The sequence below is a fragment of the Salmo trutta genome, chromosome 34 (genome assembly GCF_901001165.1).
Source record: "Salmo trutta chromosome 34, fSalTru1.1, whole genome shotgun sequence".
Lineage (NCBI taxonomy): Eukaryota > Metazoa > Chordata > Actinopteri > Salmoniformes > Salmonidae > Salmo > Salmo trutta.
In genome coordinates this window covers 23,783,231-23,801,482 of record NC_042990.1, presented here as the reverse complement: position 1 = coordinate 23,801,482, position 18,252 = coordinate 23,783,231, and the positions used below count along the sequence as shown (strand labels likewise).

At 43.2% G+C, this 18,252-nt stretch overlaps 2 protein-coding genes and 1 long non-coding RNA gene across 11 annotated transcripts in view; 2 read left to right on the top strand and 1 right to left on the bottom strand.

Annotated features, from left to right (window-relative positions):
* LOC115173849 (methyltransferase-like protein 24) overlaps positions 1-1,617 on the top strand; it is a 20,928-nt gene extending 19,311 nt beyond the window's left edge. For all 3 annotated transcript variants that reach the window (XM_029732298.1, XM_029732295.1, XM_029732297.1), the window contains one exon: positions 438-1,617. In XM_029732298.1, coding sequence (XP_029588158.1) covers positions 438-674 — 237 coding nt within the window. In that variant the 3' untranslated portion in view covers positions 675-1,617. The remainder of the gene's footprint in view (positions 1-437) is intronic.
* LOC115173850 (uncharacterized) overlaps positions 1-3,457 on the bottom strand; it is a 16,681-nt gene extending 13,224 nt beyond the window's left edge. For 4 of the 7 annotated variants that reach the window (XR_003871673.1, XR_003871674.1, XR_003871677.1 and 1 more), the window contains exons 1-2: positions 3,292-3,456; positions 459-670 (exon numbers count right to left, since the gene is read on the bottom strand). This is a non-coding gene — a long non-coding RNA (uncharacterized LOC115173850). Of the gene's footprint in view, positions 1-458; positions 671-3,291 lie in introns of all 7 variants that reach the window. The other 3 variants (XR_003871678.1, XR_003871679.1, XR_003871675.1) reach the window with 2 other exon arrangements.
* Positions 2,008-18,252, top strand: wasf2 (WASP family member 2). Its single transcript, XM_029732294.1, has 9 exons — positions 2,008-2,138; positions 9,653-9,816; positions 10,301-10,435; positions 10,860-11,013; positions 11,096-11,213; positions 15,720-15,841; positions 16,132-16,293; positions 16,485-16,972; positions 17,058-18,252. Exons 2-9 carry the CDS (start codon positions 9,684-9,686, stop codon positions 17,213-17,215), a joined length of 1,470 nt encoding a protein of 489 aa, XP_029588154.1. The 5' UTR covers positions 2,008-2,138; positions 9,653-9,683; the 3' UTR covers positions 17,216-18,252.

Genomic DNA, 18,252 nt, shown 5'->3' with positions numbered 1-18,252 from the left:
GCACCTCTTGGGGTCCCGAGGACTGAGTTTGGAAAACCCTGCACTAGCCCCAGTGTACATCTCGACCATTGGACAAGTATAAGCAATATAGTAGAATGTTCCTTTTATTCTCCATATTTCTTCTCTAACCTCTCACATCTCCACAAGTGCATAGGAGGTAGGAAATAAAGAGAGGGCAGATTTTGGGGTGTCATCCCCAATAAGAATGGGATTCATACACCGACCTTCCAAACCCATTGCTGTGCTCTGTTCGCCTGCTCTGGAGCATGGTGGTAATTAGAACAAAGAGCCATAGATACTGTATATAGACACACACACTGATGAAACATAGCCCTAAGCTGTCTTTTCATTGTTTTGCTGCTTTTTAGTGATGTCAAAAGTGTGTTGTGACCAATGATGTGTAAATATACACACACATGGTTGTCTGTTTTTGCCAGGTGGACTTCCTGTATGCTGACCTGCTGAGTGGAGGGTTCTGCAGAACTGGGCAGAGCTCGGAACTCTGGGGCGCATCCGTCACCTGGTTGCCACGGTGCACCTCCAGTGGGCCGGCTTTGAGGTTGGCGGGACAGAGGCTGAGGTGGTCCGCTATTGGTTCAGTGTTCTACAGGGGCTCCAGGACGCTGGGTTTCGATTGGTCCATAGCTCTCCGGGGGCGGGAAAAAGTGTCCTAAGGCACAAAGTGGACAATGCACACAGCTCTTATACACTAAGCTGGGTTAACACTGGGCCTATAAACTGAGACAAACACATGCGCACGGCTTACGCACGCACATACACAGAATAGTCAGTGATTATGTTCAAGATCACCAAAACCATGATGTGTCATGGGTAAATTGTGACTGACTGATCTACAAGTAATAATGAGTCGTTATTTATGATGCAAGGTGATTTGTAGATCAGTCAGCCGGCAGTCACCTGCACTGTCGCAGGCAATGTCGAACAAGCCCAGTCTGTCACTGTCTGTCAGTCAGTAAAATTCCACTGCAGTGTGTCCCTCTGGTGGTGAAAAAAGGAATCTACACCAGTGTTACCCAGTGGAAGGGTCTGGAACTATTAGTCGGTTGCAACCAAAACCACTCCCATTGGTTCAGGGCTTTATTTTGAAGGTTTAGGCAGGTCCCTCACCTAAAACCTCATTGAAGCCTCCCAGCAGCCAAAAAAAAAAGTCTGGGCAGTGGGCTCACCAAAGTTCTGGGAACCAGCCAGGCACAGCTAGAGATTAGCCTGCCTATTCTATTAACCCACTACAGGCAATACTGGCTGGCATAGCTTGTCATTGAGCACACCCCTGACAACTGTTGAATGGTAATAAAGTAATCTATTCTACCTGGGACTTCGCAGTGCAGAAATACCGATCAGGGGTCAACGCCAGTCCTTCATTCAAACACGTTAGTCACCTTTGCTTTATTAATCATTAAGGTTTTATGTACTTTTTTTTATACATTTGTATAATCTACTTATGTGAGTTGAGCATGAATATAATCTTTCTTTGTGTTATAATTACAGTGTTATGTGGGGTTGATTATCTACCGACATGTGCAATGTAAAGACATTTATTGATTTCAAAGATGTTTTCATATTTTTACAAGTGCAATAAAAACAGTTGACACCCCATTTGTCCTGTATGTCGTTATGTAGAGTCCGCTACTGGTTTCATAATGAGTGAGTGTTCTATGTGTAGAATGTTCAGCACACGCGAACATTTCACAGATCGTACACTACACATGACGGTGTCACGGGGAAGTTATAAACCGTCATAACTTCGTATTCTGCATTATAACCTTCTTATTCAATATTCACTCATAATTCCTGGGACAGGTTGCAACCCGCTTGAGCAGAATGGAATGTACGTTACGTATGTCCACCCTTCCCTACGCAAACGGGACAGATGTTTACGACTAAACTGGGTGGAGTTACCTATTGTACGTCCACATTTCCATGTCCACGCCCCTGACACAGACGGACAGTGAGAGGAACCAATCAGCGCCTGGAATGTCGAAGCCTTGTCCAATCAGAAGTTTAACAAATCTGAGACTTCTGTGTTATCCCAAGTCTCCCCACCCTGGTTACAGTAAACCGTCATTTTTGTTTCTACTGAAAGACTCAACCAAGCAACAAGACTGATTTGGCTGACGGTAAGCGATCAGTGTTTCATTTGCGCCTTTTTCAGCAGTTACTAAATAAGAATCGGTTTTCCCGACGATTTTCGGACATAATGAGGGGCGTTTTCAACTTCACTTCCTGCTACAGTGACAAGGCCGACAGACGAAGTTTCATGTCACCTACCCTCGCCCTAATTATTTTAATGCCGTTTGTGAGCTTGAGACTTAAAAACAGCTCGCATTTAGACGAGTTTTATCTTGAGAAATAAATGATTTCTCAGGCACAGAGTTGGGATAGGCTTTCTTGTTTGTTGTGTCAGTGTAAAAGTGAAGTTGTGACTCACCGGTGCATGCCACTGTGGCCGGGTAGTAGGGTGTTGGTAGTACAATGTTTCAATCTCCCTGCTACATAGTTTGGGCGATGGAACATCTGGGATCATCTGACTACTTTAACTTTCTGTTTGGTCAAAGGGCGTTTTTCGTGTTTACATCACATCCAACCCGTTTAAATTAACGAGTAAATAGTAAACCAATGAGCTTGCCTGTCAAGTGAAATGCACTTGTAAAGCTAGTAACTCTACTCCGCTAGAAAGTTGGCTTTTTGTTAAGTCAATAGAAGCGCTGCATAGTTTATAGACTCCGGAGACGGAGCAAAAAATGCACTTTATTTTTAAAGCCGAGGATAATTCCATTAGGCTGTGGTTGTTATAAAGGGAGTTGGTGTTGACTAGAGCATTGCAGTATTCTGGTGCTAAAGTTGATGTAACATCTATAAATCCTTAGTCTTTCCCCGTGTACGTTGAGCCTTGACCACCAGTCCACCATATTGTTTTCACTCCTCTCAGATGTGTCCCCATTGAAGGGGCATGACCAGGATAGAACTAGGCTGTGGTTTTGGTTCTGCTTTAGTTAGCCCTGCTGTGTGTCTGAATGGACCTTTTTTTTAAACAGTAACGTTAGATATAAATGGAGCGTACCTAATTTGAATTACAAAGACATGTCTGTTCTAGACAATACCTTTCTTCTCCGTAAGTTAGGGGCCATTACATTCATTCACATTTGGCTCCGTGTAAATGTTAAATTTCAACGCTGTTTTAACATTAAACGTCAATAAAACGGTTTTCTAAAGATATGCCTCTTATCTTTGTCAGCGACAAATAAGCTTACAAATAAAACATGCTCTTACTGTAGCAGTTTTGCACAGATCCATACACTGTGCCTCGGGTTGACCAACTACACTTCCTCCCAGTTAGTTTACACAGGTGTTCCGAGCACTCTTAGCTAATTAGAAAAAATGGCGGCCTATGTCTTCCGTAAACACGCGGTGTAACATGGAGATATGGCCGTGTGGGAACATTAACCCTATAAAGGTGTAGTCGTTTACCTTATTGGTCCTCTTCAGTATTCGACATAATTATCATTATTCCGCCGCCACATACTACTCCAACAGCATTTGAGCTAGAAACGCCATTCCAAGGTCAAAACGTGCAGAACGGTCTCGATCGAGTTGCTTGTATACCACTTTTTGATATCTGTTATACTTTTTACGTTATTCAACTTTTCGTCCGTTTCCCCCCAAATCTGGTAATTTGGGATCTCAAGATCTTAATCCTCTATTGTGGCATCATCACTTCCAACTGTAATTTTCTCACGAAACTTTTGACGCAAATCAGCTAATAATTGTTCTTGCAACCACTTAGACACAATATTTCAGGCTGACCAGCTTCGTATACTTCTCTACTACTCAAATAATATTCGCATCAAAAGTTACAGCAGTTTAAGTAACCACATCAACATAATTCTCTAACATTTTGGCAAACAACGTCTGTTTTCACCACTACCGCAACATGTTTATGGGATATTCCTCTACTTCTGCTATTCATAGCTGTGCGCGGAATTGAAATATTCAATACGGAATTTACGGCACAGCTGTTTTTGTAACTGCAATACCACGTGTTTTTCAAACTTCCACAAACAATTGCCGTTTTGACCACTTTCGGAGTGTTTTAAAGAAAAAAAGTAACCCTACCTAAAAGCTTCCCCTACTTCTCTGTATAGTAGTCGGTTTTTAAATCGGGGCTACCAATCTGTAACTAGAGCTGTTTTCGTAACCCATCGTCTGTCTTTCAAGCGTCTGTAAATCATGTCAGAAGCAAGTCAATTCATTACTTTCCAAACAACTATCGTTTTGACCAAGTAACCAGAGGTAGACAAAAATATTTGGCTTAAAATATTCCTCTACTTATCTGCTTGTCAAAGGCGGAAGCGGTTTTTAAATCGGGTGTACCATTCTCGAGGGAGAGTGATTTTTATATATATATATTTTTTTTATTTTTTATTTTCTCCTTTATTTAACCAGGTAGGCAAGTTGAGAACAAGTTCTCATTTACAATTGCGACCTGACCAAGATAAAGCAAAGCAGTTCGACACATACAACAACAGAGTTACACATGGAGTAAAACAAACATACAGTCAATAATATAGTAGAAAAACAAGTCTATATACAAAGTGAGCAAATGAGGTGAGATAAGGGAGGTAAAGGCAAAAAAGGCCATGGTGGCGAGGTAAATACAATATCGCAAGTAAAACACTGGAATGGTAGATTTGCAGTGGAAGAAATAGAAATAATGGGGTGCAAAGGAGCAAAATAAATAAATACAGTAGGGGAAGAGGTAGTTGTTTGGGCTAAATTATAGATGGACTATGTACAGGTGCAGTGATCTGTGAGCTGCTCTGACAGCTGGTGCTTAAAGCTAGTGAGGGAGATTAGTGTTTCCAGTTTTAGAGATTTTTGTGTTAAAGTAACCCCTCACCTGCTGTCTTCTGAAAACAGCTCTTTGTGTCAATATTGAGATTCCAAAAAGGAGCCGTTGCTAGGATACTCGCAGACACTGCCACAGTCATGAGAGAGAACAGATACTCCTCCTACACGTTTAAGCTGGAAACAAATCACTTTTTCCCTCCATCCGCTTTCATTGGATTTCTCAAGATACTAAAGTTCCCAATTGTGACGTCATCACTTCCAACTGACATTCTCTGTAAGTGAAATCATGCAACTTTTGACACAAATCAGAAAATAACTCCACTTTGCAACCACGTAGACAAAATATTTCAAGCTTACCAGCGTTGTCTACTTCTCTGCTACTCGAATCTGGCGGTTGGACTAAACATAACATTTGGATCAATATTTACAGCAGTTTAAGTAACCGCATCAACAACATTTTCTGTAACATTTTTGCAAACAACGTCCGTTTTGACCACTACCGCAACAAGTTAGACAAAAATATATAGTATATGGGATATTCATCTACTTCTCTGCTATTCATAGCTGTGAGCAGAATAAAAATATTCAATACGTAACTTACGGTACAGCTGTTTTTGTAACTGCATTACCAAGTGTTTTTCAAACTTTCCCAAACAGCTGCTGTTTCGACCACTAAGACTATTACATACCACAACCTTACAACTTCTGACAGCAACCACACAACTGCTTACCATATCTAGTGACAACAACCACACAATTACATACCACAACCACACAACTTCTGACAGCAACCACACAACTGCTTACCATATCTAGTGACAACAACCACACAATTACATACCACAACCACACAACTTCTGACAGCAACCACACAACTGCTTACCATATCTAGTGACAACAACCACACAATTACATACCACAACCACACAACTTCTGACAGCAACCACACAATCTCTGACCTCAACCACACAACTTCTGACCCTATCTAGTGACCACAACCACACAATTGCATACCATGACCACACAACTTTTGACCACACATCTCACTACTTACCATTTACACACAACTTTTTACCACAACCACACAACTACTGAGCCACATAACTACTGAACACAACTTCTGACCTCAACCGCACAACTCCTGACCCCAACCACACAATTACATACCACAGCAACACAACTTCTCACCACACATTTAACTACTAACCATATCCAAACAGCTTTTGACCACAACTACTGAACCACATACCTACTGACCACTACTACCACAACTTCTGACCAAATCTACTGACCTTCGATGGGAATTAAAAATGAAATTTTTACAGTTCTTTCACTACCGCAAACGTTTAAAGAGCTTTAGCTAGCCCCACCAAATTTACTTGTAAAGTTACCATCTAGTTTGTATAATTAAAAAAATATATATGTTTCCATAACAGTACCAGCGTCGGGGCTCTTAACAAAACTCACTCGGTCCGAAGATAGTGATACAATCGTCAATAGGCATTAAAGTAGTTACAGTAGCATCTTTGAGCTGTCCCAGACTAAAATAAATATTTTAAATGTGTATTTTTCCATATACAGTACCAGTCTATAGTTTGTACACACCTACTCATTCAAGGGTTTTCTTTATTTTTTATATTTTCTACATTGTAGAATAATAGTGAAAACATCAAAACTATGAATTAACACGTGGAATCATGTAGTATCCAAAATTTTTTAAACAAATCAAAATACAGTTAATATTTTAGAATCTTCAAAGTAGTCACCCTTTGCCTTGATGACAGCTTTGCACACTCTTGACATTCTCTCAACCAGCTTCACCTGGAATGCTTTTCCAACAGTCTTGAAGGAGTTCCCACATATGCTGAGCACTTGTTGGCAGCTTTTCCTTCACTCTGCGGTCCAACTCATCCCAAACCATCTCAATTTGGTTGAGGTCGGGTGATTGTGGAGGCCAGGTCATCTGATGCAGCACTCCATCACTCTTCTTCTTGGTCAAATAGCCCTTCCACAGCCTGGAGGTGTGTTGGGTCATTGTCCTGTTGAAAACAAATGATTGTCCCACTAAGCGCAAATCAGATGGGATGGCGTATCGCTGCGGAATGCTGTAGTAGTCATGCTGCTTAAGTGTGCCTTCAATTGTAAATAAATCACCAACAGTGCCACCAGCAAAGCACCATCACACCTCCTCCTCCATGCTTCACGGTGGGAACCACACAAGTGGAGATTATCTGTTCACCTGCTCTGCGTCTCATAAAGACACAGAGGTTGTGGAACCAAAAATCAAACATTTGGACTCATCAGACCAAAGGACAGATTTCCACTGGTCTAATGTCCATTGTTCGTGTTTATTGGCCCAAGTAATTCAACCATGAAGGCCTGATTCTCGCAGTCTCCTCTGAACAGTTGATTTTGCGATGTGTCTGCATTTATTTGCAATCTGAGGCTGGTAACTCTAATGAACTTATCCTCTGCAGCAGAGGTAACTCTGGGTCTTCCTTTCCTGTGGCGGTCCTCATGAAAGCCAGTTTCGTCATAGCGCTTGATGGTTTTTGCGACTGCACTTGAAGAAACTTTCAAAGTTCTTGACATTTTCCGGATTGACTGACCTAATGATGGACTGTCGTTTCTCTTTGCTTATTTGAGCTGTTCTTGCCATAATATGGACTTGGTCTTTTACCAAATAGGGCTATCTTCTGTATACCACCCCTACCTTGTCACAACACAACTGATTGGCTCAAACGCATTAGGAAAGAAATTCCACAAATGAACTTTTAACAAGGCACACCTGTTAATTGAAATGTATTCCAGGTGACTTCCTCATGAAGCTAGTTGAGAGAATTCCAAGAGTGTGCAAAGCTATCATCAAGGCAAAGGGTGGCTACTTTGAAGAATCTTAAATATGAAATATTTGTTTAACTCTTTTTTGGTTACTAGATGATTCCATATGTTTCTTTCATAGTTTTGATGTCGTCACTATAATTCTACAATGTAGAAAATAGTCAAAATAAAGAAAAACCCTTGAATGAGTAGGTGTGTCCAAACTTTTGACTGGTACTCTATGTGTTTAAATAAAATCAACTATATGCACTGAGCTTGTCTGATGTTTTACGTGCACTGTTTGAAATAATTAAGACAAAATCACCCTAGAGGGAGTCAATTAACCGAAATTGATTTGTTTGTGTTGTGCCAGGCTCAGACTTGCTGCGCTGTGTTAGAAAAAGACAGCGACTGCCTGTGTGACTAGCACCCCTTGAATCTCTCTCTACTCCCTGCTGTAGCGACCACCACAGAACATCAACAGTGTATATTGCGCAGTCTGTGTTGCTGAAGCCATTTGTAGCTGAAAAGTACTGTCACCGAAATCCTCCTTTTGTTTAGGAAAAACGTTCCCTATTCTCTAAACCCTTGCTCTCTTTACATGACACATGTATGCGCCGCATGCACGTGGCCAATATGTTGGTATAGCCTATGCTAATCACATTAATAAATTAGTTATAACAAACTAACACCGTTACATTTGTGACAGCAAAATGGATGAGGAGGACGTGGGAAAAAAAACTTTAAACGGGGAAGGTTTACTGGTTGCTCAGGTGGGAAAGGGGAAGTCAGATGTGTGGAAGAAATTAGACGTACTTGTGGAGCTACTGGAGATCCAGATAAAGAAGGAAGGCAAGTACAAAGCGCTGCATAGCCGTGCATATTATGTGTGCCAAACAGGGGCTGTTAGATTACAATATGTTTTTTTCTGACCATTTGGAACAGTGTAAACAACACTAGATAAATTATAAGCGTACCTTTTTTGTAAAGCCTTTATTCAAGCAAAGACTAAAAAGAGTTACATGCATTCAGGAATGCAATTGCCAACATTAAAGGTTTATTTATTGTTTAGGCTAATTATTCAAGGCTTCTTTTGTTATTTCATTTTAAAACAAAAATGCTTCATTGCATTTCAAATCATGAATGACTCATATGCTGTATGATGACATGAACGAATGAATGATTGATTGGTACAGTAGCCTATATATTGACTTTTAGCCCTAAGTAAGTTACGGTAACAAGATGTGCTTTTAGGCCTACAGCTCGATGGTGGTTATACAAGGCTGCTATACTAAGCCTACTAATGATAATGACATTACTTATTATTATAATGTTTGTAACAATAATAAATAGGAGAAAATCAAGAAAAAGGAGGGTATAGGACTGGAACGAGAGCCCCATGCATATTATGTGTGACAAACAGGTGCTGTTAGATTACAATATTATTATTTTTCTGACCATTTGGAACATTGTAAAGCAAAAAAAAAGTAAAGCATTAATTACAGCATAACAAAGATTAAAAACGAATTTGTGAAATAGCTTTTTCCGACATTTTGTGGTTGCGTGAGGCTTGGAGTTCACGCAATCAGGCTATTAAACAAACACTCAAACAGGTAACAGAAGCAGGATCTCTCTTATCTGTAGATATATATGGATGATTTATAAAGTCAGGCACATTTAAGTTAGGCTATTGATTATAGGACTATTTAAGTTGGGGTTTCCTCTCTCTTCACTTTTAGACAATTAAGGCAAGGGCTGTTTTCTCGTCTCCTCACTCCTCTGCTGCCTCCTCCACATTGTTCTCAACACCAATATGCTGGTTAACTTTGCCATTATGCACATAGCAACATGGTCTAGGAAAAGGCTCCAGCCAATTCAACAGCTTGTTCTTACATAATATAACAATTTCAGTAGCGCGTGTCATAGAGTGATGGACCTTTCTCACATGCTGCCCCCCCTCCAGGGAAGCCCCCCGCTCCCCCTCCTGTCCCAGAATGCCATTGGTGACGAGGAACATCGAGCCTCGCCATGTGTGCCGCCAGACAATCCCCAACACCATCCGCAGCGAGCTGGAGTGTGTCACCAACATTAGCCTCGCCAACATCATACGCCAGCTGGGCAGCCTCAGTAAGTTACTCACTCAATGTGTTTGGGGAGTTTATACCTAGGGAAGTGCTACATGCAAAACAGTGCAGTGTATGTGTATTGTAATATGAGATTGTGTGTGTAAATTGCAAGTATGTATCTTGTGATATGTAATCATGTGTATATACACTGAGTGTACAAAATATTAACACCTTCATAATATTCAGAACAGCCTCACCTACCACCATGCCCCATTCAAAGGCACTTTAATATTTTGTCTTGCCCATTCACCCTATGAATGGCACACATACAATCCGTCTCAATTGTCTCAAGGTTTAAAAACCCTTCTTTAACCGGTCTCCTCCTCTTCATCTACACTGATTGAAGTGGATTTAACATCAATAAGGGATCATAGCTTCCACCTGGATTCACCTGGTCAGTCTATGTCATGGAAATAGCAGGTGTTCATAATGTTTTGTTCACTCAGTGTATTTAGGCCATAATATACATTTGTTTGTGTGTGTAGGTAAGTATGCAGAGGATGTGTTTGGAGAGCTGTTTGTGCAGGCGGGGGTGTTTGCTGTCCGGGTGAACACACTGGGAGAGAGAGTGGACCGTCTACAGGTCAAAGTCACCCAGCTCGACCCTAAAGAGGAGGAGGGTAAGAGACTGACATTATATACCATGGGGTGATTTCCCCGCATGCTGATTAAGCCTATTAGATTTAAAAGCAATTTAAAGGGAGAATCTTCATTGAACATGATCTTTAGTTCATAACTAGGCTCAACCTGTGTCTGGGAAAACCGCTGTATGTTACAAGCAAACAGTGCCATGTATTTAGTATCCAAAGTGAGAATTCAGTGGACTTTAAGTATAATGTAATGCAGCACATACTGGCACATACTGTATTCCTTTGTCCCAAACAAACGGAATACTAACCCTAACTGTGTCTCTCTCTCGCTCTCTCTCTCTCTCCATATCTGTCTCTCTCTCACCATATCGCTCTCTCTCCACCTCTCTCTCTCTCTCACCACCCTCCATCTCTCTCTCTCTCTCTCTCTCTCCACCCTCCATCTCTCTCTCAGTGTCTCTGCAGGCCATCACCCAGAAGAAAGCGTTTCATAGTAATCTGACTCAGGACCAGCAGTTGTTCTGTAGACCCTCTCTACCACTGCCTGTACAGGAGACCTATCTGACCTGCAACCCACCTCCACCACTCAACAACCTCAGCCAGTACAGGTACACGCACGCATGCAAACACACACACACACGCACACACACACATACTGATATTGTTTGTTGTTGTTGTTGACATGTGTAGGGATGATGGGAAGGATGCTCTGAAGTTCTACACGGATCCCTCCTACTTCTTTGATCTGTGGAAGGAGAAGATGCTGCAGGACACCAAGGACATCATGAAGGAGAGACGCAAACACAGGGTAAACACAGGGTAACGGGTAACACACACAAAGTAAAATGGCACTGCAGAGGATAGCAGCCGTTTAACTGGCTCCTGACCAATTCTGATATATATTTTTTTGTACATCATGTCTCCGCCATCATTTCATCAGAACGGGGATCACTAACCTTGATTTGGATGACAATTTGTACTTTAACGAATCGGCAGCTCTGGTCGTTCTGCTTACTCTGGACCAGGCCTTAATCCCTGGGACTCGAAAGAGGAAGCGACGGTGCAAGAGAGGTAGAAGAGACTACGTTGACGAGACTACGTTGACAAGACTACGATGGCGAGCAAATAAACCGCCTCTACCCTCCGTTCTATTGGCGAACGTGCAGTCACAAGATTAAAAAACTGGACGAGCTCCATTGGAGAATATCCTATCAACGGGACCTGAGGAACTGTAATATTCTATGTTTATTGGAGTCGTGGCTGAACAAGGACGCTGTTTTTTCAATCCATTGTCTAGACCAGACGGTAGCCCCGGTTAAGACGAAGAGGGGACCGGTGTGTCTCTTTATTAACAACATCTGGTGCGCAATCTTTAATGTTAAAGTAGTCTTGAGTTTTTATCGCCTGAGTTAGAATATCTCATGATAAACTGTAGACCATACTATTTACCAAGAGAGTTTTCATCTATATTTTTTTGTAGCTGTCTATTTACCACCACAAACTGATGCTGTCACTAAGACCATACTCATCAAGCTGTACAGGGCCATAAGCAAACAAGAAAATGCACATCCATAGTCAGCGCTTCTCGTGGCCGATGATTTTAATGCAGGGAAACTGAAATCCGTTTTACCAAATTTTTACCAGCATGTCACCTGTGCAACTATAGGCAACAAAACTCTAGAATACCTTTACTCCACACACAGAAACACATACAAGGCTCTCCCTCACCCTCCCTTTGGAAAATCTGACCATAACTCTATCCTCCTGCTTACAAGCAAAAACTCATTACAGGAAGTACCAGTGACGCGCTCAATATGGAAATGGTCCGATGCAGTGGAAGCTAAGCTACAGGACTGTTTCGCTAGTACAGACTGGAATATGTTCCGGGATTCATCCGATGACATTGAGTTTACCACATCAATCACCAGCTTCATTAATAAGTGCATCAACAACTTCGTCCCCACAGTGACCGTACGTACATATCCCAACAAGAAGCCATGGATTACAGGCAACATCTGTACTGAGCTAAAGGCTAGAGCTGCAGCTTTCAAGGAGCAGGACACTAATCTGGACGCTTCTAAGAAATCCCGCTATGGATTTTTGGCAAAACGTCAATACAGGACTAAGATTGAATCCTACTACGCTGGCTCTGACACTCGTCGGATGTGACAGGGCTTACAAACTATCCCGGATAACAAAGGAAAACCCAGCTGCTCAGTGACGCGAGCCTACCAGATGAGTTAAATGCCTTCTATGCTCACGTCTAGGCAAGCAACACTGAATCATGCAACCAGCTGTTCCGGACAACTGTGGGATCTCATTTTCCGTAGCCGATGTGAGTAAGACCTTTAAACAGGTCAACATTCACAAGGTTGTAGGACCAGAGGGATTACCAGGACACTTACATCTGTAGCCATAGCACTCACATCTGTAGCCATGAAATACTTTGAAAGGGTGGTCTGGACCCACTCAAATTCACCCCAACATTACAATTACATTTTAGGTATTTAGCAGATGCTTTTGTCAAGAGCATCTTGCTTAAGGGCACATTGGCAGATTTTCACCTAATCAGCTTGGGGATTCGAACCTGCAACCTTTCGGTTACTTGACCAATGCTCTTACCCGCTAAGCTACCTGCCGCCCAACAGAGCCACAGATGACGCAACCGCTAGGGCACCTGAACAAGAGGAACACCTATGTGAGAATGCTGTTCATTGAATACAGCTTAGCGTTCAACACCGTAGTGCCCTCCAAGCTCATCATTAAGCTCAGGATCCTGAGACTGAACACCTTCTGCAACTGAATCCTGGGCTTCCTGACATGCTCTTTCCATGACAAAGACTGACCAGGTAAATCCAGGGGAAAGCTATGATCCCTTATTAATGTCACCTGTTGAATCCACTTCAATCAGTGTAGATGAAGGGGAGGAGACCAGTTAAAGAAGGATTTTTAAGCCTTGAGACAGTTGAGACATGGATTGTGTTGGTGTGCCATTCAAAGGGTGAATGGGCAAGACAAAAGATTGAACTGCCTTTGAACGGGGTTTGCTAGTAGGTGCCAGGCGCTCCGGTTTGAATGTGTCAAGAATTGCAATGCTGCTGGGTTTTTCATGCTCAACAGTTTCCTGTGTGTAGCAAGAATTGTCCACTATCCGAAGGACATCCAGCCAACATGACACAACTGTGGGAAGCATGGGCCAGCATCCCTGTGGAACGCTTTCGACACCTTGTGGAGTCGTGCCTCGACAAATTGAGGCTGTACTGAGGGCGAAAGTGGGGGGTGGGTGCAACTCAATATTAGGAAGGTGTTCCAAATGTTTTGTACACTCAGTGTATATGTACAGTATTCAGATACCTTCCCTTTTTCCACATTGTGTTATGTTACAGCCTTATTCTAAAATGTATTAAATTAATTTTTCCACATCAATCTACACCCAATACCCCATAATGACAAAGCGAAAACAGGTTTTTATACATTTTTGCACATTTATAAAAAACGAAAATAACTTATCAACAGAAGTATTCAGACCCTTTGCTATGAGACTTGAAATTTTAGCTCAGGTCCATCCTGTTTCCATTGATCATCCTTGAGATGTTTCTACAACTTAATTGGAGTCCACCTGTGGTAAATTCAATTGATTGGACATGATTTGGAAAGGCACACAGTTGGCAGTGCATGTCAGAGCAAAAACCAAGCCATAAGGTCGAAGGAATCCTCCGTAGAGCTCCGAGACAGGATTGTGTTGAGGCACAGATCTGGGGAAATGTACCAAAACATTTCTGCAGCATTGAATTCCCCAAGAACACAGTGGCCTCCATCATTCTTAAATCAAAGAAGTATGGAATCACCAAGACTCTTCCTAGGGCTGGCCGCCCAGCCAAACTGAGAAATTTGGGGTGAAGGGCCTTGTTCAGGGAGGTGACCAAGAACCTGAGGGTCACTCTGACAGAGTTCCAGAGTTCCTCTGTGGATATGGGAGAACCTTCCAGAAGGACAACCATCTGTGCAGCACTCCACCAATCAGGCCTTTATGGAAGAGTGGCCAGACGGAAACCACTCCTCAGTAAAAAGCACATGACAGCCCACTTAAAGTTTGCCAAAAGGCATCTAAAGGACTCTCAGACCATGAGAAACAAGATTCTCTGGTCTGATGAAACCAAGCTTTAACTCTGGCCTGAATGCCAAGCGTCTCATCTGAAGGCACCATCTCTACGGGGAAGCATGGGGGTGACAGCATCATGCTATGATGAGTGTTTTTCAGCGGCAGGGACTGAGAGACTAGTCAGGATTGAGGGAAACATGAACGGAGCAAAGTACAGAGAGATCCTTGATGAAAACCTGCTCCAGAGCACTCAGGACCTGAGACTGGGTTGAAGCTTCACCTTTCAACAGGACAACGACCCTAAGCACACAGCCAAGTCTCTGAACATCCTGGAGTGGTCCAGCCAGAGCCCGGATTTGAACCCGATCGAACATCTCTGGAGAGACCTGAAAATAGCTGTGCAGCGATGCTCCCCATCCAACCTGACAGAGCTTGAGAGGATCTGCAGAGAAGAATGGGAGAAACTCCCCAAATACAGGTGTGCCAAGCTTGTGGCATCATACCCAAGAAGACTCGAGGCTGTAATCGCCACCAAAGGTGTATCAACAAAGTACTGAGCAAAGGGTCTGAATACTTAAGTAAATGTAATATTTCATATCTTTAGAAATTTGCAAAAGTTTCTAAAAACCTGTTTGCTTTGTCATCATGGGCTATTGTGTGAAGATTGATGAGGAAAACAATTGATTTACATCCATTTCAGAATGAGGCTCTAACATAACAATATGTGGAAAAAGGGAAGTGGTCTGAATACTTTCCGAATGCACTGTACAAATCTAACTCGATTTGCTTGTACCCCTGCACATCGACTGGGTACTGGTACCCCGTGTATATAGCCACGGGTCTGATCGTTGCTCAGTGTATTTATTCCTGGTGTTATTATCTTTCTATTATGTTTCTATGGTTCTCTCTGCATTGTGGGGAAGGGCCCGTAAGTAAGCATTTCACTGTTAGTCTACACCGGTTAGTTTACACGCGCACACACGCGTCCTTCAATGAGACAGTGGAGTTTGTTTTCGGCCTGTTGGGAAATGCATCCCATCTTCTGCTTAAACAAAACAAGGAAGTGCACTTATAGCACTGTTAAATGCCCTTTCTTGTTTCTCTTCTCTTTCCCTCTGTCTTTCTCTCTTTCTTTTGCTGTCGCTCCTCTCTCTCTCCCTCCTTCCCGCTCTCTTTGTCCCCCCCCCTCTCTTTGTCTCTCTGTCTGAGAAGAAGGAGAAGAAGGACAATCAGAATATGCGGACTCTGAATCCCAGGAAGATCAAAACCAGGAAGGATGAGTGGGAACGGCTAAAGATGGGAGAGGAGTTTGTGGTGCCCAAGAATGACATGGGGTGAGAGATGGAGAGAGAATGAGAACAGGGTGAGCGATGGAGAGAGAATGAGAACAGGGTGAGAGATGGAGAGAGAATGACATGGGGTGAGAGATGGAGAGAGAATGAGAACAGGGTGAGAGATGAGGATAAAGAGGATGGAGCGAGAATGTTTGAAGTGGAGTGAGGAGAAAGAGAATATGAGGGAAGGAGATTGTGAGTGTGCCGGGGAGAGTGATGTCCTATAGAATGATTTTAAACTGTTTATTGATGAAAATATTCACTCTTTTTTTTGTGCATTTTGTGTGTAGAGAATCTCTTGAGGGTCTGAATGGCAGTATTGGTTCAGGAGAAGGCTGTTACTCCCCTGATGGTTTGGACCAGAGTACAGGGTCGTACGCCTTCGATCCTGGCTCCCCCCTCCCTCCCCCCGCCCCGGACGACTTCCTGCCCCCTCCACCACCAGACATGGCGTAAGTAACGGGGATGGAGTGGAGTAGTGTATGCACATAGAAATTGTGCATATACTGTAGTTTTTACACATATTTTATGCTAATTTAGCATTTTTGGCATTAGTGTTTACTCTCCAGTCAACACCCTTCATCTCAAGTGGACAAAATTATTTGTGCTGACCTTAATCCTTCCCCTGCTCTCTCATTGGCAGGTATCATGACGGACAGTACGGAGCATCAACCCAAAAGCGCACCAGCGTTCTTAGCCCCACACACCCCCCTCCAGCCCCTCCCATGCCCTCTACTGCTCCCATTGGCACACGGCCCAACCTGGCCCCTCCTCCTGCCCCACCTCCTCCTCCCCCCTCCCCTGGCTTCGGAATCCCTCCCCCTCCCCCCTCTGGATTTGACTCTTCCCCTCCCACTCCCCACTCTTCCTCCGCCTATCCCTCCCCCCCTGCCCCACCTCCTCCTTGCTATCAGGCCTCCATCTCTCCGCCTCCTCCCCCCTCTCTCCCCCAGGGTGGTGGCGCACCTCCTCCTCCTCCTCCCCCGCCTCCCCCAGGCCCTCCTCCCCCCACTTCTGGCCCTCCTCCCCCCTCCTTCTCCATTGGGGCTCCCCCTCCTCTTAAATCCACCCAAGCTCAGCCAGAAGCCCCCGCTGACGCTCACAGTGACCTCCTGTCGGCTATCCGGCAAGGTACGACACACATACACACAGACAGTCCGATACGAACACACATAAACACACACACACACACCCTAATCCTCTTTCTCTCTGGCAGGTTTTAACCTGCGTAAGGTGGAGGAACAGAAAGAGCAGGAGAAAAAGGATAACTACGGCAACGATGTGGCGGCCATCTTGTCTCGCCGTATTGCTGTGGAGTGCAGCGACAGCGAGGACGACTCCTCAGAGTTGGGCGATGACGATTGGTCCGAGTGAGACCTTCATCATCGCCACCCTCATGGTCTTCCTCGGTCCTCCTCAGAGAGAATGCATCATATCCTTATCCCATTACTTCTTTATAACCTATGATCTAAGGAGTAGAGGTCCAAAGATAAGTGTGTGTCTGTGTGTGTATCACTACTACACTCTTCCTCAGTGTTCCCCACTCCTAAGCCAATCACATTCCCTGTATGTTTTATGTAGAACTGAACTGAGAAGCCAATGATTTAATTATGAGAACAGTCCAAATATCAAAAAGCCAACTATTAATATAAGGGGCACAGGGCCAAAGGTAATGATAATTATACCCTCATAGGCTACACACAGATATCAACAAACATACAGTATACCGTACAGATGTTGATCCTTACATGCATACACAGACAGTACAATTATGGTATAATTGATGAACTGTATTAATATTTTACTTTAAGATGTGTTAAATAATACCAAGAGCACAAAGAAAGGGTTTTATTGCTGTTTTCTCCTTTTTCTTTTTTTACCTGTCTTTCCCTCTCTGTGGTTGGCATGGGAACGGTTACCTGGGCGACAGAGGGTCTCATTCACAGATGAGTGGGGGGGGGGGTTCTGAACCATATCTAACATTTCTGTAATGTTCTGAGTCAGCGCTAGCTGAATACTAAAACCATGCTGCCCCCTATCAGTTAAACATTATCTGACCAATCAGTGATCCCTCTCTTGCCCTAGTCCCGCCCCTCCATAAGTGCCTTTGCTTTTCATGTTTATGTGCGAGGAGGATAAAGTTAACCTTAGACACTGATCTAAGGTCAGGTTTCTGCTTCTTTCCCATCATAACCATAGGATTGGATGAAAGGTACCTGATCCTAGATCTGTGCCTAAGAGACAACTTGATCCTCTTCTGTTTAAGTGCCTTCTGTTTGTTTTAAAGCCAAAGTGTAATGCCACAATCAGACCTGAGCATGTTAATATCCAACCACCTGTTTCTGCTTGTCCTGTCTGTCTCAACTTTATCAGTGACGATTATTACAATAATAAAGATACAATGAACTATA